General features: G+C 31.4%; 3 protein-coding genes across 3 annotated transcripts; all 3 read left to right on the forward strand.

The window, feature by feature from the left end:
• Positions 1–291: 291 nt before the first annotated feature.
• On the forward strand, positions 292–4,429 carry HELRODRAFT_161434 (hypothetical protein; the record flags this gene model as incomplete). The annotated part of the gene is made up of 4 exons (XM_009021353.1): positions 292–348; positions 3,043–3,104; positions 3,692–3,855; positions 4,371–4,429. The coding sequence occupies 4 exons, from the start codon at positions 292–294 to the stop codon at positions 4,427–4,429; spliced, it is 342 nt and encodes a 113-aa protein (XP_009019601.1).
• Positions 4,430–13,985: 9,556 nt separating this feature from the next.
• HELRODRAFT_161435 (hypothetical protein) lies at positions 13,986–17,591 on the forward strand (the record flags this gene model as incomplete). The annotated part of the gene is made up of 6 exons (XM_009021354.1): positions 13,986–14,010; positions 15,010–15,090; positions 15,285–15,352; positions 16,654–16,909; positions 17,144–17,326; positions 17,461–17,591. 6 exons carry the CDS (start codon positions 13,986–13,988, stop codon positions 17,589–17,591), a joined length of 744 nt encoding a protein of 247 aa, XP_009019602.1.
• Positions 17,592–17,813: 222 nt separating this feature from the next.
• On the forward strand, positions 17,814–22,418 carry HELRODRAFT_188617 (hypothetical protein; the record flags this gene model as incomplete). The annotated part of the gene is made up of 6 exons (XM_009021355.1): positions 17,814–17,847; positions 19,882–20,087; positions 20,262–20,376; positions 20,622–20,741; positions 20,999–21,196; positions 21,356–22,418. The coding sequence occupies 6 exons, from the start codon at positions 17,814–17,816 to the stop codon at positions 21,976–21,978; spliced, it is 1,296 nt and encodes a 431-aa protein (XP_009019603.1). The 3' UTR covers positions 21,979–22,418.
• Positions 22,419–24,392: the final 1,974 nt, after the last annotated feature.

A 24,392-nucleotide genomic window follows, 5' to 3' on the forward strand; every position in this document is an offset into this window, starting at 1 on the left:
ATGCTTAGTTCAATAATTTTTTCGTCATCATTGACAAAAACAAGATCTTGATCGAGTCAGGTGTTTCCATTTCAATTTTACTGCAAAATAAGGAATTTTGGTAAGCTTTCTATTCATTTATGTAGGGTTTTACCAATAATTATATATAGAGACTCATTTATATATATATATATATACACCACAATTTCTATATATAATATACAATAGTGTTCGTACCCATATATATTCTAATACTATACATATACACTAACATAACGATAAACAGACTTTGTTTTCGCGTTTATATATGCCATGCATTCTGATCTGACAATGTTTAGGAAAGGATTAAGTGCTGTGTTCGTTAGCAGAGTTGGAGTTTGGTTTTGAATTTGTGAATTTAATGAGCATTGATAAAACTTGGAAGAATATTTAGTGTGTATGAAAGTTAAGCACACATACATGAAATAATCTTCAGATTATACATTTATTAAACTATATAAATAAGTTTATATATCTATTTAAATTAATGATAATACATATGAATTTTAAATGTTTTCTCAAAACAAATGATAATATTATTTAATGTAAAAATTAATTAAATTCGTTAACGTTGGTGGGTATTTTAACTCACGTAATTGTTCTTTCGTTTTTTGGATATCTGTTTCAGTTTTCAATAATTAAATGGTGAGACTGTTTTTTTTAGTTTTGAAATAATGAAAACCATTTATATAGCACTTTATTTTTAAAGTAAAAAGGTTGTATATATATATATAGCGCTTATTTCCTACAAATTACAACGAACGAATGTATCGAATACAGTATTCAAACATTTTTATGTCGAATATTTATGCTAAATAATAAATAAACTTTTAATTAAATTTCAAAGAGATGGGTTGATTAATTGATAGATAGCTTTGCGGTTTGTGTAAAGTAAACAGATGCTATCACCAAAGTATTTTTTATTCATTTCAGCTTCAATCCTGTCTACAACGAGAAATCTATAATTCTGTTTTACTCGCCGTAATTAATTAAAAAAAATAAATTTTTCAAGTTTAATAACTCAAAAATTGAAAATCTTTATCAAGCCAGTGCATTCACAAACTTTTTTAAACATTTATTTTTTGGCTGATAATAATTTAGAAGAATTATCATTTTTACGACAATTTTTGTTGTCGCTTTAGTTGTAGTCATTAATGTGACGATTTTGTTGTTCTTTTGTTGCTATTTTTGTCAATTTTAATGTCTTTTTGATTTTGCTGATGGTATTTGTTCATTCATTGTTTTTGGTGATGTTACTGCTTTGCTTGTAATGCATGTTGTTACTATTCTGTTGTTGTTGTTGTTGTTGTTGTTGTTGTGGCTGCTGTTGATGTAAGTGTTGTTGTAGTTAAATCTCCTGTAGACAACCATCTTAATGAATTAATCCTGTCTGATCTCATTAAGCTGATTACTTCATTCTTTCACGTCACTCCTTCATTCTCCTTAATAAATATGCATCATATTATCCTATTAAGATTATTTTTTAGCAGCAGTAGATTCTAGCAACAGTATTAGCAGTAGTAGGCAGCTGTAGTAATAGTAGTATTAGCAGTATTAGTTGCAGTTGCTGTTGTTGTTGTAGTAGCAGTAGTAGTAACAATAGTAGTAGTAGCAGCGGCTTAATTAGCGGTAGTAGTAGTAGCATTAATACTGGTAGTGGCACTAGTGGTAGTAGTAAATGTAGTAATAGTTGTAGTGGCAGCAGTTGTTATTATTTCTGATCATGTTTGTCATTTCTGCCATCATTTCGTCATCGCAATCGCCGGCTAGATCGTTCGTGGTTATCGCGTTTAACATCTTCATTGTTGTGATAATTCATAAAAATTTTAATTAACATCATCACGCACGGCTAGCCTGCTTCGCGCGCGCGCGTGTGTGTGTGTGTGTGTGTGTATCTATGAATCGTTGTATGTACAATTGTACATTTTACCAATTATTATTTATGGTAAAAATTCGATTTAATGTTATTTTTTATTTTAAAGCAAATAAAATGCATCTAATGTGAAATCATCAATATTTTTTTGGCTTCAGTAACATGAGCGTGCTCTAAAGTTGCAAATGCATTTATAATCTCGTTAGAAATTTCTATCTACCTATCAGAAAAATTCTTTTTACAAGCCAAAATTCGATAAAATAAAAAAATAACAATAAAACATTCCGTTTGATTGTGGTAGGTTGAGTTTGTGGGCATTTAAAAACTTTTTTTACGCATTTGTAGCTAAATATATCGAATCTTTCAATTAATTTTTTGGTTTATCCGTCATTCTCTCTATTTATTTGCTATTCAGATAATTCGTATTAAAAAAATTGATTTTGAAAATTAGAAATAGTTAAAAATTGTCAAAAATTAATGAAAATATTCAAATAATATAAAGGTTTTTCCATTAATAACACTTGACAGATAGAAAGATTAACCATCGGTTGAAATCTTCCTACTGGAGTTAGAAAACTGATATTTTCATTGTACATATTAAAGAATACAAACAAGTTTACATACACACAACATAACAAACAAACACACACACACACACAACCTACACACATAAACATACCACTCATATGTTGATGGATTGTTTTGAAAACAACACACATACCACATAACATAATTGTATTGAGTTATATACATACACGTGTATGCTTATATAAGATGCATATACGTATGTACATATAGGGTACACGTATATATGTATATATAGGGTACACATTTGTATGTGTATATAAAATACCCATACATTTGATCTGTGTTTGAATGATGAAAATAAATTCTGAACATAATGCTGTGTTCTTCATCATAAATGTCGTCTTTATATGAAACTGGATGGATGCATGTTAAACATCCTCTATGATATTTTGATACATTATATTGATGCGTCATTAGGATACAATAAGGATACTATCTCTAAATAGTTGAATGTTAACGTATTCATTTCGATCAAAATACTTTTTGGATACAACTAAACATTACAGTTCATCTATTCTAAATCATCAAATTATCACTCAAAACATCAACAACAACAACTCCAGTCAATAAACGACAAAGTACTTGATAACAACTACGACAGAACCATCGACACGGGCAACACAAAGTTTATATATTTTGTAAAATGTTTCAACAGCAATAACAACAATAAAAATAACAACAACAACAACGACGACGACGAAGAAGGAGTTGAACAACTGTTGATATCATTTTACTTCTGTCATTCGGTGCTCCATCTGTTCATTCGTTTTTCATCCATCCGTTCATCTATCAATCTATATATATCTATATATAGATTGGTATCCATCCGTTCATCTATCAATCTATATGTATCTATTCATCTATCGGTTTACCCATCTACCTCTCCATCCATCCATCATTATTATTTTAAATCAAATAATTTATTAATTGGCAAAAATCTAAGATCGATAGTTCAGTTAAGCATACTATTAGTTCGTTTATACTATCTTGTTAGGAGCACATGTTTAATTTTATTCATCGGATAATTTAAAATATAAATTACCTTACATCACATCACGTACTTGTTATAAACAATCTCGCGGACGATTAAACACATCCTCAAAACTCCTCTTTGGATTACTTCGCAAAAGTAATACAAACCTACAACCAACTTCTCACCAAACGACAACTCAACAATCTACTTCACCACAAGTTCAACCGCAACAAACCAAGCCATTTCGACCGCGGCAACTGCAGCCCACCAACATCAACTATAAAAATGTTGATACCTCAGTGCACTCGCCTATTCATCGTCACCATCACCACCCTCATGCTCTGCACCGTCATAAATCTCGTCATCAACCTCCCCAACGTTCAGACGGCCAGACTATCCAGAGGTTGGAAAATATTATTAAATGTTTTCTGAGCCGCAACGTATTTTTACGTAAAAATCAGCTTTAACAATGTTTATTTTATATTATTGTTGTTGATGTCAAAGCAATTGTTATCAACATGAAATTATTGTTGTTTCGAATGTTTATAAATGATTTTTACATCAACATTAAACACCGACGAGGACGACGAACGTGAGTTATACTAGCAGCGTTGACAATTGATTTAAGGCACTTTGCATAACAAACAGACAGAAACATTCGTTCAAATGCGTGCAAATCGTGTTTATGTCTCCAGCATTCAACCATTCTTTATGTTCTACTTATTACTTTCATTGTAATGTAAATGTAAAACACAAACTTATACACATACACACGTGCACACATACATGTGCATGTAAACACACACACACACAGACCTATAAAATCATACTAAAAAATGTAAGCTTTGAAAAATATTTACGTTAAATATATATTAATAATATAATAGATGAATACATCCATAATCCATCTACCCACAGTTTTTACATCCATGAACATACACAAAAGAGATGCAGCGAATTTACCGAAAACCGAATAGTCGATCCACTATTCAGTCGAAGCCAAAGACTGTAAAAATTAAAAACTTTAAAAAAATTATTTTTTTAGAAGAAAAAACAAAATATTGAAAAAAAAACAATAGGCGATTCATGTCAATCCGATGTTCAATCTCCTGCTCGCATTCAGATGTTTTAAAAGCCATGATTGCTAAAATAAGCTTTCCACTAATACAAATTAACAATTAGTATTCTGGAATCCAAAAATGTGATGTTGTGAACGGAAGGTGCACTGTTCGACTATTCGACCTCCTTTACAAAGGTCAAAACCGGAAACAAAATTTTAACCAAACGATCGACCGAACGCCCATGTTATCTTACCTTACCTAGTTGGAGGAATGAAAAAATGGACCAAATGCCCAAGTAACCTGACCTCACCCAGCACAGCACACGGAATGAAAAGATGGACCGAATTGTATGTTGTTGTCGCGTTGTATTGCGTGTTATGGTGTGGCGCTGCGTGTAATGGTGAGGTATTTATTGGCTTCAGAAATTAAATATTGCCGCCAAATCGCGATACAAATTTATACTAAACTTCATCTCAGAAGTTTTATTGATGAAATAATGATATTTAACAAACATTCAATTAATTTACCAAAAAAATCAATATACAATTTTTTTAAACAGTTTAAAACGATACTGATAATAACAAGAGTAACAAATACTATTTAATCAAACATTCAGATTCTGAAACATTTTCAAATTGAATAAAAAAATGTGTAATAAACGAAATTTTTAGCACATATTTGGGTTTTTATTTATTTTGCTCAGGTGCTATTTGCACAATGTATGTACTTTTTTCGTTCTATCAATCAAGTCAAGTGTGTCAAAAGTTGCACTGAAAAAATATGTTTGCTAAATAAAAAGTTTGCCATTTTGAACTTCCATATAATTTACTCGAATTTTTTTAAATGAAATATTCTGGTTGCTAACAAATCTCAGTTTTTGTTATATTCCAAACGGTTTCTACAATTGCCAAAAGTTATTTTTATATGTGTGTGTGTTAATGTATGTCTGTATATGTCTGTGTGCGTATGTGTGTGTATGTCTCTGTGTTTATGTATGTGTATGTGTATGTATGTATGCGTGTTTTTGTTGAAGATTTGTTTTGGCGTGTGTGTATATCTAATGGTTTTATGTTTTTGTTTCTTTTTCTTTTTCTCGAAATGTTTCTTTTAAACTGCATCGTTTTTTTTTTGCCATTTGCAACAACAGAACATTTTTATTGAATGGTATTAAAGAAATAGACATTAAAGAACAATGAAATGGCAATAAACACAGTCAAATATTGGCACTCAAACAAACATCAGATCCGCATTACATTAATATCAGCATCACATTAACTTTCTATCACATCACATCATCACATTAACTCAATATCACATTAACAATAATCGCATTAACTCATGCAAATGGAATCGAAAATAAGATATATATTGATACCTGCATAAGATGAAACAGCAGTCATAGTTCTTTGCAACAAAAGAAATAACAACATTCATCAACAACAAAAACAACAAAAATGTTAACATTAACAACAATCATTAAAATCACAATAACATCAATGATGTTAATAACGTTAAACTTATAACAGCCAGCAACAGTCCGACTGGCCAACCACTTTATAACGTACGTATCTGGCAACAATGATTTCCATTTTCAAACATCTAACAATCAAATCAACCCGCATGTTCGTATGAATGCATGATGTATGTATGTATGTTTGTTTGTTAGCATGTATGTATGTATGTATGTATGTATGTATGTATGTATGTATGTATGTATGCATGTATGTATGTATGTATATATATATGTATGAATAAATATGTATGTATGTATGTATGCATGAATGTATGTATGCAATGTATGTATATATGTGTATATGTATGTATGTAGTATGTTTGTCTATGTACTGAATGTTTTCATGTATGCATACATGTGCAATTTTTAAACATACATGTGTGTGTGTGTGTGTGTGTTGTATGCATATGTAAATTTTGAACTTGCATGCGTTTGTAGTTAAGATGCCAGTTTATAATGATGAATATTAACCATTGTTGTCGTTATCATCGGCGTCAGCGTCACTTTTACAATGATAAAATCATTTGCATTGTCGTCATCATCTCGCTCTCTTATCATCTTCATAATTTACAAGAAATATCTATCATCATCAATTTTTCACCACCGTTATCTTCTTCTTATTCTTCTTCTTCTTCTCCCTCCTCCCCACCAATTCATAGTCGGGACATCAATACCAAAAGTGAATTGCGATACCAATGAAAATTGATTAGATGAGGAATTTTTATAGCGCATATGGAAACAAAACCTTCGTCTTTATTGATTTTGCCGTTGCGTCATCAACAACATCAATTTTTTTTATCTGCGTTAACATCGTCGTCAATGTTAACGTTCATGTTATTATCTCATCTCATTGTTGTTGTTATTATTGTTACTACAGATTTATTGTTGTTATTATTATTGTTATTATTATTGTTATAAAAGGTTTTACGAGAAATGTTGCAACATATCCAAAATATTTTACAACAAACATTTTCAAAATATTTTACAATCTTTGTTAACCACTGAAATCAGAGTTTCTATGACTGACTGTTGTTAAATTTTTTGGATATGTTATAAAATTTCTTGGATGAGTTGTTTGATTTGTCGTGAAACCTGTGTCATTATTATTATTATTATTATTGTTGTCGTTGTTGTTTTTGTTGATAGTATTAGCTGTTGTAGTAGTAGTAGCTGCAGTAGTAGCAGCAGCAGCAGTAGTAATAATAACAGTAATTTTTTACTCCAAGCTTTCTTATCATTATCATAATTACTAAAAACTAACAACAGTTTAATCAAATTTTAACATGACAACAACGCAGTTCCTAAGCTTAAGTTAGCCATTCTTCAGCTAAGAAAAATAAGAAAAAAGTAATAACAGCAACAACAACAATAACTTCAATAATAATAATAACAATAATTATAACAATATTGTTATATCCGCCGGATTGGTGGAATTGCGCTATATCATTGATTAATTATTATCTTAATTATTTGCTATCTTCGTTATCTTTTCTACATTTATAATCTTTGGATTTTAAGAATCTTGTATATAAGCAAGATGGATAGCGAAGTTAGCATCGAGGTTTGAAGCGAAGTCGTAAATGTGATTTATATAGTTTGTTACTTGTATAAGTATAGTGTTACAAGGCACTAACAATAACAACAACAGCAACCACAACGTTAATAATAAAAATAATAAAAACAATAATAATAATAATAATAATAGCATAGCTTAGCTTAGATAGGTTCGTTATTTATTACGAACGTGAGCTTTCATTAAATCACTTTTGTAAAAATACATGAATTCCTAACTCGACAACGACGACGATGCTTTGTTGACGATGATAATGATGATGACGACGATGATAATGATGATGACGACGATGATAATGATGATGACGACGATGATAATGATGATTATAAATATGACAATTGAAAGATCGATATGCTGGATGTTTGCAGTCAACAAAAATGTTATTTGGATTGAAAATAATACCGCACTGGCGGAAATCATTGGTTGGAAAAATCTGATTCAATCATTCTATCTTTATTTTCACTATTTTATGGTGATGACGACGAAGACGATGGTGGAGATGACGATGCTGATTACGAAATGATAACAATGACGATGATGATGGCAAGCAGAGCACAAAAACCGCCACGAATAATCTAATAATCTTTTAACAGTTTATAATTAAACGCGATATAATTAATCACTTCATCATCACATTGTCATCATCATCACATCACCACAACAACAAACAACATGAAACGCTTTCAATAAAAACAAGTGATGCAATGTAGTAGAGTTAGTTTTTGACAATTGCAAGCATAATGAATTGATGATTGAATGATAGAAACTTTATTTTTATTTCCACTTGTTGACTCCGATAACCAAGGAACCTCTCACAAAGGTTGGCGGTAAAAATGGAGTAAGTTATAACAACCATAAAATCGTTACCGCAAAACAAAGCAACAGCGAAAATTAACTATAGTTAAAACTGTGGACTGATAAAAAAGCTTTTTCAAAATTTCAAAATTTTCAAAAAAATATAAAACGACTAATGTAGAATTTATTATTGGTAAAGAGATATAACCAAAGATTAATGTGTAATGCTTTGGCAAAAATAATTTCTTGAAGTATGTTTGAAGCATTTTTATTGATGTATTACATGCTCTATCTACCTATTGGACATTTTTCTTCAATAAAACCAGTTTGCATATACCAAAATTTGTTCAATAGAAGCCAAATGTCATTTATAATTATTTCAAATATAAATTAAACAGCACACATTAAAAAAATTTATTTAATGGGTTTTGACTGATCAGAGCAGAGAGGTTTAAACGAAAATGTGAAAAAAAATATTATATTCCGATTCAAAATTGTTAAAATGATTAATGAATAGTTGAGTATTTTATTGATAACTTTAAAAATTTTATAGATTAATATTAGCGTTCGCCATTAATAAAATGTGAATTATTAATAGGCGGGTATTTTATAGGCAACATAAATCAAATCAACATTTGTACTTTGGAAATTTAACTGTTTAATGTTATTCTAAAATGGAAAATCAAAAATCACACGTCCGCATGCTTTCACCCTAGTCAGACGCACACTTGCACGCACACACACACACATACACAAACACAATTCAAACACAAACGTATACCTATATATGTGTATACACGCTCCTCTTGATAGCCCGGGCCATTATCCAAAATTTGAAACTTTTCGCGAACCGCAATTAAATACGCATTGGAATAAGTACGCAAAAATGTACTAAAAGAATTTGTTGCAACGATGCACTGGATACTGTTTTATGTATCTAGTCGATAAATTTATACAAATTCCTATTTATTTGTGATCTGTTACTTTGCCATCAATCCGTGAAAATCATTCCCAAATCCTTTTATTCCAGACCCAATTTTCCACTTCTGATCATCACTATTTGAAACTTGACATAAAATAATTCCATGAGAACATAACACTAAAAAATTAACGTCAAACAGAACTGGGCGAAATGAACATCATACATCTTCGTCATCATCGTCATAATATTTACAGTTGACATCATCACGTTAATTCCATGTATGCATATTATTTAAATTAATTCAAAAGCTATGAATAACAACAACAACACCAGCAATAATAACAACAATAATAATAATAATAACAATAACAATTATCAGGACAATAAGAATAAAGAAAGAACGGCCCAAAGTTTATAACATGCAGCTTCAATCAATCGTCTCTTAGAATAATAATAATAATAATAATAATAATAATAATAATAATAATAATAACGATTCTTAGTTCTTATCACGTTATGTTCAACAATTCAATTTAAGTGTATGTAATTATATGTAACCGCATGTAAATGTTTATTGTATGCAGATGCAGGTAGATGGATGGATGGTTGGTTGGATAGAAGAATGAATGAATGGATGGATGGATGGATGGATTGATTGATTGATTGATTGATTGATTGATTGATTAGTTGGTTGGTAGGTTGATTAGTTGGTTAGTAGGTTGACTGGTTGGTTCGTCGGTTGGTTAGTTAGTTGGTTGGTTAGTTGGCTGTTTCCATTAAACTATTTATGTGTAAATTTTTGATATTTTTTCAACTTTCTTGCAAACACACACACAATTTTTAGACCTGCAGAAACACGTGTTAACACTTATATTTTCAGTTAAATAAAAACACACGCGCGCGCACGCACACACACAGACACACGTATATACCTATACATATATACATACATATCTAAGAATATAACTCTCTTCGGTGATAAATCAAGCACTAAATAAATTATATATAAATTATAGGAGTAATTTTTTATGAATGAAAAATAACGTGTAGCAGTTTTCAAAGAGAAATCTTTTTTTTGTGGTGAAAGAAGAAAAGGAGTTGCGAAGATTGATTACGTTACAGGCGAACTTACATGTTTTCATGCATTGATGAGTGCAATCATCATCAAAAACCATTAACACTAACTTTCTAAGCTTTCAAATACGTACGTACATGCAATTTTGTATACACATGTATACATACACTGACATTTTTACGTATATACAATATGCACCGTGTATACATAAAAATACACATGAACACGTACATAAACAACAACTGTACAAATACATTCACACGTATAAATACCTATACAAAAATACTCTTAAATATACACACACGCACTACACAGTACACTAGAAAAACATTTACACACATACTGATCTTTATGCATACACACACACACACACACACACACACACACACAGACGAACTCAAGCCTACATGGTCTGTCAATTTGTTATTAACACACACGCAATCCTAAACTCAACTAATGTATGTATGATGGGTTTTTTTTCAATGGATAAATAAGTGAAGTTTTTTTTGTAAGTTCAGTTTGCAACAAAAACAAAATGTAACAAAATTTTATCTTTTCTAATTCACTTCATATAATTTAAGACATTAATTTATTAGGCAACGTCATTTAAGTTGATGTAAAGTAATGCTATATTAGGTAATATACATAGAATGAAGCTGTTTATTTATTTATTCGTTCGTTTGTTTGTTTGCTCATTTCTTATATTATTTATTTATTTATTACCAAAACAGTATCCCAATCCAAATAGTAATAAAGGCGTTTTAACAAATCGTTTTGTATAAATTTTTCATAAATGATTTTTAAATAAAATACAATATGAAAAAAATTTTCACATATCTTGTTCATCAATTAATTCTTTGATATTTTTCAAATTTTGGAAATAAGTCAAGAAACCATGTAGTTTAGTGTAAATGAATGATTGTTTGAAAAATATTAAATGTTTGTGAGTATAAGATTGGCTGGTATTTTAAAATATGTTTGTGTGGTCTTGTATGATTGGTATTTTTAAACATATTTGTGAGTATGTGATTGATGGTTTTAAATACTAAAGCAAAATGGAAAATGATGAATTATTCCAATTCAGTTTAGCGTTAGAGAGAGAGAGAGAGAGAGAGGGAGAGAGAGAAAGAGAGAGAGAGGGAGAGAGAGAGAGAAAGATGGAGAGAAAGAAAAAGAGAGATAACATTAAATTGATGGAGATTGATTTGATGTTCTGTTGTTGATGTCATGTCAATCGATCAGAATAGAGCGCTCCTAACAGAATGATCTGCTCAACGTACTAGGCTAGGACGAAGTCAGACTTGAAATATATGTAAATATCTTTTGCGCTGTTTGGAGGCAGACTCGTTTATAATCTTAAACAAAACATTTTATTATTGTTTTTAGTTTGTTTAGGTGAAATTGTAATTTATAACCTAAAATTCTGTAGCTGTATAATTTGATAAAAAAATTTTGGCAGATAGCATAAAATAAACTAGAAATCTTGATCATCATTACATAAATTCACACTACAATTAAATTTGAATGAAAATGCAGATTTGATTCAATATTTTCTGAAAAACCAAAGACATAAATAAAACCAGCATGCAAAATCATAAAATGATTGGTTGATATAAAGAGCTACTGCGAGTATGAAGATAAGGATGATTAATACATTGCAGTCGGCGTGTGTTAGGTGGATGCGGTTGAATCAATGTTACGTTGGCAACCGCTGCTCCTTTTTTCGCAGCCTTCAAATCATTCCAACTCATAACAAAAGAACGCCTGAACAAACAACACATGTTGTCTCACTATGCTCGCTCTCCAGCTTGCAAACATCCTTTCATCCAGCAAGCATGGATACCTTATATACCAACATTTCGTTTGCTGAATTCTTTGATTTTTAGAAGCTTTCTTTCTTAATTCATAAGTAAAAATAAATTTTTATTTTAAAAATTTTATCAAAATTTTAAAATCGAAATGCTCTTTTTGTTAAAAAAGTCCTTTACTAATATTGGTTTAGATAATTTTCAAATAATTTTTTGCAGAGTGGCCCCTAGTTACAAATGCATGATTAATACGAGAGCTTATCTTCATTGTATGGACATGATTATATTCCCGCCTGTCTGCACGTTTTTTCATGCTAATCCTCTCAACGCCTCTTAATAAAACTCCCTTCAACACGTCTTAATATATTGACTTCTGAAATTCAGCTCGCTTTTTCAATGGGTGATAAAAATATGAAATGCCTGGTTTCAATGAGTTTTACTCGGTTGCAGCTGTTGTTGTTATGAATAACAAATTCAGACGCAAAATAACAACGTGTGTGCTTGCGTGCGTGCGTGTTTGTAAATATTAAAGGGTGAAGCCTTTGTATATTTTTATAAACTGTCTTAAATTTTTAGTAGAATCTCCGCTCAGATATAACTAATTAATTAATTGTTGCTCTCTTCAGATCTTTGATCTTTAACAAGATGGGTTAATTTTCTTTGTTTAAAATTCTTTATTCACCTTTGTTTTAAAAATCATTTAATGCAGTAAATGAATGAAGAAAATAATTAAAGCAAATGATTATTTACTTTGTATGAAAATTTTTCTGCTATAACTTTCGCAAAATTTTCTAATTATTTCATGTTGTTTATTAATGTTTTATTTTTTTTTTCAAATAATTTAAACATTATAATCACAAGATAAAAAATGAAACGTTTAAATAATTTTTATTTTGAAGATTTTTTTAAATTAAAATTTTTTTTTACTTTGAACGTTTTGTGACTAAAATTTTTATATCCGTATTTCTAACGTTAACAATTAGAATTGCAATTGAGCTATCTAATTCACGAGCCATTTAAAAATCTCTCCCCACAACAAACAACTCTTTCGTGTCAAACAGTTCCATCCACTCGCAGCATGCATGCATGCCTGCAACAAACAAATTATTATTTGTGTCAAAGGAAAACATGATGAATGCCTCAACATTGAAAATAAACAAGCAAACCTTTCAGCTGAAAACAGGAAAAAAAAGATTAAACATACAATCATAAACTCATCAACCCATCCTAGCAAAAGCTAAAATAATAAATACTGAACAATTGAAAGATTTTTACTCAGCGCTTAAACATGAGAGCCTTCCAGCCCACTCTTATAAGTCGAGCTCGATATAGGCTTGAAAAATTGACCAACATAGAAGAAATATTTTTCTGACGTTTGTTGTAATGGTTTGACATATTAGCGTCCTCTTCCCATAGAAAGAAGCTAGCGCAGTGAACACGCACACAACACGCACACAACACGCACACACATGCACACATACATGCTCCTTATATTAAATGGTAGAGCAGACTCACAGACCGACGGAAGCACTTGCATTTGTCCTACTGATGAGTTAATTTATTTTCTTATTCATGAACACGCAAGGTTAAGCTGGGAATTGATTAGAGGAGGATACAGTGTTTGAACTCCCATCTAACGCAACTTGAAGTTCCCTCCAAAAAATTAATGTACTCCACAATAAGATATGAATGGGTTTTGGTGAAATTTGTAATAAAAATATACGAAAAGTTCTGTTTATAGAATGGTTTGAACTCAAGAATTCAGACAGGAAAAAGAAATCAAAAAATGTTCAATTTTGAGACCATCATACGTAGGAATATCTAATTGGTTGGTATGATGCTGAGCGATATTATATTTAATATGTGCACATTGTTCTTGTACGAATACCAATGAATCGTGATACTATCATGGGTTTCAAAATTTAATTTTGAGACCAGACAAAAACTTACCCTGTTTTTATATTCAATGATGCGTGCGATTTAAAAACGTGGCGTTGATTGCATGCATCGTCTTACATGTGCTCTCACCTTTATAGTCTGCGCTTGCCTGTTACTGAAAATCGTTTTTCTGATCATAAAATAGAATAATTTTTTAAAATCTAGAGTGAGAGAAACACAAGTTGTGAAAAATTTAACTGCGAACTAACTAATCAATATCATTTTGGGAAAAAATAAGATCAACTTTTTAAACTTTAGATATATTTATTAAAATTTTGCAATTTAAAATTTTTTACAATTTGTTTCTTGTTTTAGAAACCTGAAACGAAAAAAATTCATCAATCAAAATTCATTTGTAAAAATGTTTCTGCCACTGGATAGTGAATACAAAAAACAAAACTTTTCTAAAAACAAACCTGATTGATACGGAACAACCGACAAACTGCCAACCAACCAACCAACCAGCCAGCCAACCAACCAACCAGCCAGCCAACCAGCTAGCCAATCAACCAGCCAACCAACCAGCCAACCAACCAACAAATCATGAAACACAAACACTAAACCCTGAAGAAAGACACGCCCATGTAACACGAGAAAGGACCTACCTAACCAGAACATATGTTGGATCCATTCTATTGACTTGACACAAACACACTCAATTCGCACATAGTACATAGGCATTTTAAACATTAAATTTGTATAATAAACATTTAAAAATTAACAAACGCATGGAAATTATAAAGTAATATTCCCATAAGCAAAATATCTTTCCATTTGCGCTGAGATTGTGATCGTGCAACTGATTCATTGTTGTTAATCATTGTCGGAGTAACTTAAACACCACACCACACTCTTCTTTTTCATCGCCCCAGCAACAATATTTACTACATCGTGCTGTTTACAAACTTGCTCACAAGTGCAGAAAAATAATGACGATCCCTTGACTCGAAAAAGTTTCTTTTACCAACAATAGTTTTTGAAAATTGTGTCAATGTGTTTCAAATTAACTTCCATATAAAGAGGATATTGTTTAGGGAAAATTTTTTTCCATGAATGATTGTTGTTAGATTTACTTAGATGAATTTCAGAATTGCGTTGTAAAGCATTTACGTTATTGTTATAATATTTACATTTTTTTCCATCGCAGACGGATCGCTTTTTCTAACGAAGAACCAGAAGTCAATGAAGCCATTGATTCCAGACATCAATGGGACGGTATGTTTCTCTTGCCTTTATTGTTGTTGATAGTTTTGCAGTTGTTGATGTTACTCTTGTTGTTGTTGTTGCTGCTCCTGTTGTTTTTGATGGTTTTTGTTGTTGTTGTTTACAGTGGATGCTTTTGTTTGTTTTTCCAATTTCTTATTTAATTAATGTTAGCCAGTAAATGTTAAACTTCAACAGCCTCAAAAGTCTCTTAAAAATATTTTACTTGTGTGTGCGTGTTTTGTTGTTGTCGTTGTTTTTGTATGGCTCAAATTATGGCGGTTGTATTAACTGTTGTTTATTGCAGTTGGGACTTTGATAAGTTTTTTCGTTGAATGTTGTTTTTGGTGTTTATACACATACTAACATGTAAAAATAGTACATACAAACCTGCGAACATACATACAAACAAATATACATGCATACGTGCATACACACACAGACAAACATACAAAACATACATCCACATCCATAATAATATTCAAACTATCAATACGATTGTTATGTTATACCTTACCTACGATTGAACGATACCAGCATATCACATGCCGTAAACAAATGCGTTTATTTATCATTAACGTGTTTGTAACAATTTTTAAAATGCGTGGAATTTATTCGCCGCCAGATAGAGATTGATCGGAGTTGTGCAATTGTCATCTGAATAGCACATATACAAGCTATAATATTTAATTAAGAGGTTGTTGCGTGCAAATGCGTTAAATTGTTAGTCTCAGTCGTAATCGTCGTCGTATCTGATTGACGTGACATCATTTGATTGCACGGAGTGAACATATTTTATCAGATTTAAAGTTTTATTAAAATTAATATATTGCAAACAACGATAATAAAGACACTGAAAAATTTATTTCATATTTTATATACAGGGCATACTACATCAGAATTTATTACAATTTATGTATCTAAAATTGCGACAACACAAAACAACAAATGCTTGCCTACTTAACATTGTTTGTTCAAACTATATTCAATATTTTATATTGAATATATATAAACCCAGGTTTATATTAGACACACTAAATATAAACTTCTACGTACAATCCGCAGAAGTTTATTTTAAGAAATCAAATCCCAAGACACTGTTACATAATATCAGTTAGTGGTGGCCATTAAAATCTCACGCCAAGCAGCTGCTGTCATGCAGTCAGCGTGAAATTTTTTTAATTCAGTAACACAAACGAACGAACAAGGTGACTAAAAAACATTCATTGCCATGGCGTCCTCAAACTCCTATGCACCAATCGTCATCATTGCGATTATCATCTCAACTAATCCAATCTCATCCTACCAAACAGACTGTTGTCCTGAGAAACCTGCCACAGCACACCAACAAACCTGGCTGTCCCATCATCGGCTACAAAGTCAGAGTGAAGCAGGAGGGAGCAAAGAAGCCACAGGTACGAGAGGTCAGCGGCGTTCGAAATACGATCACCCTCCAGTACATGCTGCCCAACGCTACCTACCACATCAGACTCATCAGTGTCCAGTGTGACGGGAAGGTGAAGACGAGCAAGAGGCTGACCGTTACAATACCTGATCCACATCTTTCAGGTTTCTACGCTCAAGCATCTTCAGATTTCAATTTGATAGTCATCACGTTAATTATTTTTATAATTGTGGTATTGTAATAATTAATTTAAACAAATCTAAAAATTGATCAATTTAGATTTTGAATTTGAATAATGTAATTGAGTGAAATAAAAAACTTTAGTTAAAAATAAAACAAACAAAAAGCACGTTTAAGTAACATTTCATTCACATTGCTTCTCAAACATTTGCTTGCAGATATCGGAAAGCCAGCGATCGTCAACTTTAAAGGGAATGCCGATTCGATATATTTGGCGTGGGAACCTCCCAACAGTTCCATTGCAATCCGCGGTTACATAGTGGGCTATGGCGAGGGGGTACCTGATGTGAACTGGCAGTACCTCGACGTCACACAACGAAACATCACCATCAGAAATCTAAGTTGGTGTCCACTTGTTGAGTCTCTACATTTATAATATAATTATGTTTCTTCAAAATGCCTTGCTTTCATTCCAAAAACACAAACCCGTGTAAGTTAAATGAAGAATTAAAATGCAAACAAAACGAACCTGCAGAGAAGAACACCCAGTATCTGATAACGTTGAGAGCCTTCCACAACGACAACGTACGCGGTCCACCAGCCATGGAACTCATCAACACTGTCAAAGAGAAAGGTCTTCTGCCACATTTTTCAACTTCATCCTAATTCACTCATGTATAAATAATTCGTGTAAAATTTGCTACAAATAAATCTTAAGCATGTGAAAAAAAGCATAACCTCAAAACAAATTGACTTCACTTGACATACAGACAATAATTCACCCACAGACACATAAAAACACATCTGCAAATGCATTCACACAAACAGCGTATTCACAAACACACACCACTCACACATACACGCACACATACACACATACTTGAATGAATGTGTCAGTGTGTGTATGAGTTCTTAATGTCAGGTTGCATTGTGAGAGATGAACTGACTACACGCATAACAAGCATTCCAATGTCTTTGTGTCGTACACTCAAAGTCACACACTGTTGCAATCGCATTCACTAATTAACATTGACATGTAAGGGTATATGTGGTGTATATATATGTATATATAATTGTATATAATTATATATACATATATATTTATTTAGTTACGTATATAAAAACATATATATATATATATATATATATATATATATATATAGGCTGGAAAGACACCATAATTGATGCAACATTTGATAAAATCTACCAAATTTTTTTAGCTTTTGAAAGTTTACGATTGAGCTTTTCAATATTTCAAACGGTAGCTAAAATTTTGGTATATATATATATATATATATATATATATGTATGTATATATATATATATATATATATTACTTATTTAGTCAGCAGTATTTTTGCATCATGCATACATGCCCACACATTGATACATATACAAAAATGTCTTAAACTTGTTAGGTGGAAGAAAATTATTTGTTGTGAGCTAGCAAGTAAATAAACATAGTACATGTGTGTATGTAAATGCATCTACTTCGTTGTGCTGCTGACTACAAATTAATTAACTTATTGTTTTGAAAAATTATTCATTTAACTATAATAAAATTACCTTCTGAAAATAATGATTTGAATTGGACTTGCCGATTATAGAGTTTCCAAAATTAAATACAAGATTGAAATGTGGTAAACGCAATTTACAGAAAATAAATTAATTAAAAGCATTTACATAGGCAAGCAGGCATTCAGGGTCAACCAGCGTTACTCAATTTGTTATTTACTCTGCTTCATTGCTGAACAAATGATTGTTCTGCGAAGCATTTGAAAGCATGCAAATCCACAGTAAACAATACTCAAGTTTATCTTAATGCTTCAACGCAAAGTGCCAAACATTAACGTCTTGATAGTCACATCCCGTAACAAATAACTGCCATATATTTATTTCGATTCAAAAATTTTTTGAATTAATTAATTATTTATTTAAATAGATATTTATTTTAAAAATTGTACTCTTGTACAGTATTTTGGTTGTTTTAAATGAAATTATTCAATCTATAAAAATATGGTTTGTTCAAAAGAAACGTATTCAATTTTTACGTTTAAACGAAACAGACCTTGAGAGTGAACATTTTTGTTTTGACATTTCAAAATTGACGTTCACTACCATTCAGCATGATTCATCACCATCCGTTTTCATTCGTTATCGTCAAAAGTATTTTAACATACTTGATTGATGCTGTTTCAAACTCAGACCGAATTATTTAATATTTCCATCGCCATCCAACATTAGTCAATAGGTTTTACCAACGCTCACTATCATCCAATGTTATTCTAGTAACATTAATCACCATTCATCTCCATTTACTGCCATTCACTGTCATTTGTTATCATCATATTTTTATCATCATCCAACATCATTCAAAACATCCATTATCATTCAAAATCCACCGAGAAATAAGAATCCTCATCTTCCATCAGCATCATTCACATACAACATCATTATAGATACTTAGAACATTTTTTTTAAAGTTAATCAAAATTTTTCAAAATTTTTTTAAATAATTCCCGTTCAGTTAAAATTATTCAATATATTCAATAAAGGTAAACAGGCATTCGGGGTCAACCGACGTTACTCATTTTTTGTATTTACTCTGCCTCATTGCTGAACAAATGATTGTCCTGAGATGCATTTGAATGCATGCAAATCCACAGTAAACAATACTCAAGTTTATCTCAAAGTTTTTGCGCAAAGTGCCAAACATGAACGTCTTTATAGTCACATCCCTTAACAAATAACTACCGTATATTTATTTAGATTCCACAAATTTTCAAACATTTTCATTATTATCATTCAGATCCATTCACTATTGCGTTATTAAAAAATATCAAAGTATCTCTTTCAATACATCTCACCATCCTTTTGTGCCATTTAGCATCATTCGTCATCTTCTATCTTTTTTTTTGTTCATAATTATTAAACATCATCCACCAACACTGCAAAGGTTACGACACGCCTCCCATCCCGACAAACCTCCGAGCAAAAGTGATATCACCGACAACTATAATGCTGGAGTGGACTGACCCTTCCCTGTTTCCTCCCACTTCCCAAGTACCAGACGACGCCAGGTACTACGTCGTCGAGTACTCCTACATCAACCCCCTCACTGGAAAAACTTTAGAGAAAACTGAAACTTTTAGGAAATTGCAGGTTTTTTTTTATTTCATTTTATTATTTGCAACAAAAAATCAATTGCTATCAATTTTGAGCAATTTATCATTTGTGAGCAGTACTTACACATTTGAATAGGTGAAAACGTCTCACTTATTTTAAAATTATAAAACTATAAATATTTTAATCTTAATAAAAAAATGTCGTTTTTAGGTTGTTATAAGCAATTTGATACCAGCGACAAAGTACGATTTCAAGGTGAAGACTGACAACGAGGGTCACAGAAGTAATTTCTCAGCAGTCGTATCTGAAAGAACGTTGGAAACAGGTTCGTGTATCCTAATAAATTTAAATGCTTTCGGTTATGGACCTAAATCATTCGTAATCATTTTTTAAGTTATACACGAAGCTTAAATAAAATTAAAATTCCGTTGCTAAAGTGTAAACTTTGGCTTAAACCGTTTTATGAGATGAATAACGAATTTTTAATTTTTTTCGATTAAAACTTACGGCTGAAATTTTAGCCCCAATATTCGATGCACTCGTTGATGAAATAAATTTTTTTGTATATAGCTCCAGGTTCTCAGCCAAGAAATGTGACAGTTCATGAGTTGAACGTTGATGAACAGAACAAACTGGTGACCGCCGTCGTCAGATGGAAACCTCCAAAACGTGTCAATGCCAACGTGACTGGTACAAACATCCATCACATTTCCCATACGTGATTGATGTTTCAATGTGTTTAACGATAACTTATTTTAAGTATGAAAATTCAAAAACAAGCGCAAACATAATAATTGTTTTAAAAGGGAAAACTATTTTTTTAATTTGCCGTACTTTATTGGAAATTATGGAATGTATGCAATTGTTATACGATCAATTTAAAATAATTGTTTTGAAATATGAAATTTCTTTCCGGTGGATCACACGTCAACATGAATCGCACGCAGATTACGAGATTAGATACACAGACAAGTTAGACGCCATTCACGGAGACTGTCAGATCGTATCAGTTCGCCAACAAACTGAAGTCCTCATTGAAAACCTGGTTCTCGGAAACAGTTACTTTTTCCAGGTTCAAGCCAAAAATGCTTTCGGTTATGGACCTAAATCAGACATCATCAAATTTCAAGCCAAGAAAACTATCGGTATTTGTTCTTGTTCTTATTTCTTGTCATTATCCTGATAACAGGATTTTTTTATGAAATAATAATTAATATAAAAAGTTGAAAGTAATAACGGTTCAAATTTTTTAATTATTTTAATTGTGTTAAAATTTACCGACTATTTTCCCCGAACGCATTCAGATGCCCCTAATCCTCCTTCAAACGAAGAAAAAAAAGTTGATGAAGACATCGACGAAGATAACCAAGAAGACATTGAGGAGAGTGATCGAGATGCTTTCGACGAAGAGTACGATGACGATTACGAGAGCGAGTTTGACCGCCAGCAAGACGCGACACACTCACAACATCAATCGCCTGAAATCATTGCTAAACGAAAAAGAAAACAGACTCTAGCCTACCCCGACGATTCAGATGATACTTACAAAGCGCGTCCGAGTAACGTGCAAATAGATTTCAAGGTCATTTTACAGGTGAAGGTCAACGCCTTCATAACGTGGCCTGCCAATCAACCGGCGACATCTGTCCACAACAACGAAGGTGGAAACAACTGTCAGACGGTTGAGCGGCCGAAGAGTTACAAGATCCGCTACAAGAAACAAGAGCAGAACTACCAACATTCGCATCACGGCAACCAGCAACCGTGGGTGAACAGAAATCTGAAGGACAACATGGTGGTGTTAGAAGATCTTGAAGCTAATTGTAAATACGTCTATCAAGTTAAATATTTGGTCGACAGTGACTCACCTTGGTCCCCTTCACAATATATTTCTACCTACACACACAAAGACCAAATGATTAACTGATATTTCTTGATATTATACAGTTATTTATTTATTAATTTATTCATTCAACTTTTTGCCAATGTTTTATTTTACCGCTATATATGTTAGCGAATATAAAAGTAAATGAACAACATATGTATATATGTAACTGTGTGAGATTTAACATTTATTTTTCATATAATAAACGATGAAAAGAAGTTCTGTTGTGATAGAGGGCAATACTTGGAAATATGGGCATAATTTTTGTTTTTTAGTAGAGTCCAATATAAGATGTTAAAAATATTTCGATGTGCGTGCCTGTACGAATGAGATGTTTCAATAAATATAAACTGTTCATTTATTTGAAACAACCAGTCGGCCAGCCAGCCAACCGCGTGTATTTCATTTTCCTCCACCCATCCAAACGATCACTCAAACGGAGATGAAACTCATATTAAGGAGCTTGAGAACTTTTTCCGAATTTTTCATTTCATAATTTATCAATTGGGAAATTTATAAGTTTCTATATTATAATTTGTTTATAAATTAATTTGCCATTTCACAATTTCGTCAATGTTTCGTAATATTTTAATTCATTCGCTATTCATTTGTCTGTCGGATCTTTTCGTTTTTTTTTGTTTCATTAATTTATTTATTCATTCACTTATTTATTCACTTATTTACTCACTCACTCACTCTTTCATTTCTTCTTTCGTTTAACATTGGCTTCTATGACAATGCTGAAATTTTCTTCTCCACACCTTAAACCTCTCTTAAGCAACTTCTTGGTGTTGGCTTTTAATTATGTGATTTCATGTTCTGTAAGCCTACCTAAAATCTAACTTATTGCTTATTAATATTTTCATTATTATCATCTACTAAACATTAAAAATATTTTTTTAAAGTTTTACTGTCATTCAATGTTGGCGTCAATTGAATAATTGAATTTCGTACGAGTTTGACGAGATGCATCAGCGAGTAATGTTCTTCTTTTGAATGGTTCGTTTGTTCCTGATGTATGTATGTATATATGTATGTTTGTATGTTTGTCAGTTATGCATTTTCACAGAACATGTTCAAAAAATGTACGAATCCAAACGATTGTAAGTTTTTCTTTGAAGTTCTACTAAAGTAGGTTGAACTGAAAGTTGCTTGACACACGAGTTATAATACAATTTGCATAATTGACTACTGTTAATTGAACGTTCTTCAAATAAAAACACTAAAATTGATAAATATATGATATATATTTATTCTAAAATTAATGATAGAAATGATCATAAACAGACAAATATACAAACACAAATGCACGCATACAAACAGGTACTCATATATCCAAACACACAAACAAACACACAGGCAGGCACATATACAAACGCACAAACCAACACTCACACAACACTTGAGATAACTTTACAAGCAGCAAACATTATGCTAAACTAGTTTGTCTTGTTGTAACAATCCATCGCTTTGTATATTGTTTATTCATTCATTTAATTCTTTATTCCTTTAGTTATTTATTCACTTTTATTTTTTATTATTTTTTTATTTAAAATGAATTTTAACTGACAACTGACAAATTATGTTGATACATTCAACATGTTTTTATTTGTCTCACCCCATCATCATCTTCCTCATCAACACAATCATCGTCGTCATCATCTTCATCCTCACCATCACCATCCTCCTCATCAACATCATCATCTTCACCATCGTCATCATTGTTTGTTTATTTATTGAAGAGTGCTTGTACGCAATTCTTCTTCAAAATTTTTTGTAAAATTTTTTAAACGATTTTCCAAAACTTTTTTTACTTTAAATTGTATCAGTCTAAAAAAAGACTTCAATGCATTTTAATTTGCGTGAACCTTGGTTTATCTTCATGTAATGTATGTACTTATATGTAATTATAATATAACACAGAACTTTCATTGTTAAAATCGATTTTCAGCCCATGGAAGATTTTTCATTTAAATGTACATGCTGCTCATACATGAAACTTTATTTCATTTCATAAAACACATACATGTTCCTTTCGTATGAATAAAATTTATACAACTTGTGTCTAGTGAAATAGATATTTGTACGTATTACTGATATTGGTTGGTAAGATGACGATCGGGAAACTAATCATCGGTAAATAAATGTTTATGTTGTCTGCTTAAACTTATATTCATGTTAGACCATACAATTTTCAAAACTTTTCCGCAATTATTTGGTCAATATTTTTTAATCCTTGTGTAAGCGTTTATGGCAATCATGGCGAGCCAAATGATATGCTAAGATATTTTCCGAAAAATTAATTTCCCTGCAATGTGTACTGTACACTCAGTTGTTCTTGTTTTTGGTGTCGGCAAAAATTAGTTTGTAAGTTCCGATGGATTGATTGGAGTCCTACTCTATTTTAACCTTGTTCCTCACAAACTGTTCCGTGCAGATCACAATATCCAAGTTAT

This window comes from Helobdella robusta, assembly GCF_000326865.2.
Source record: "Helobdella robusta unplaced genomic scaffold HELROscaffold_3, whole genome shotgun sequence".
Taxonomy (NCBI): domain Eukaryota; kingdom Metazoa; phylum Annelida; class Clitellata; order Rhynchobdellida; family Glossiphoniidae; genus Helobdella; species Helobdella robusta.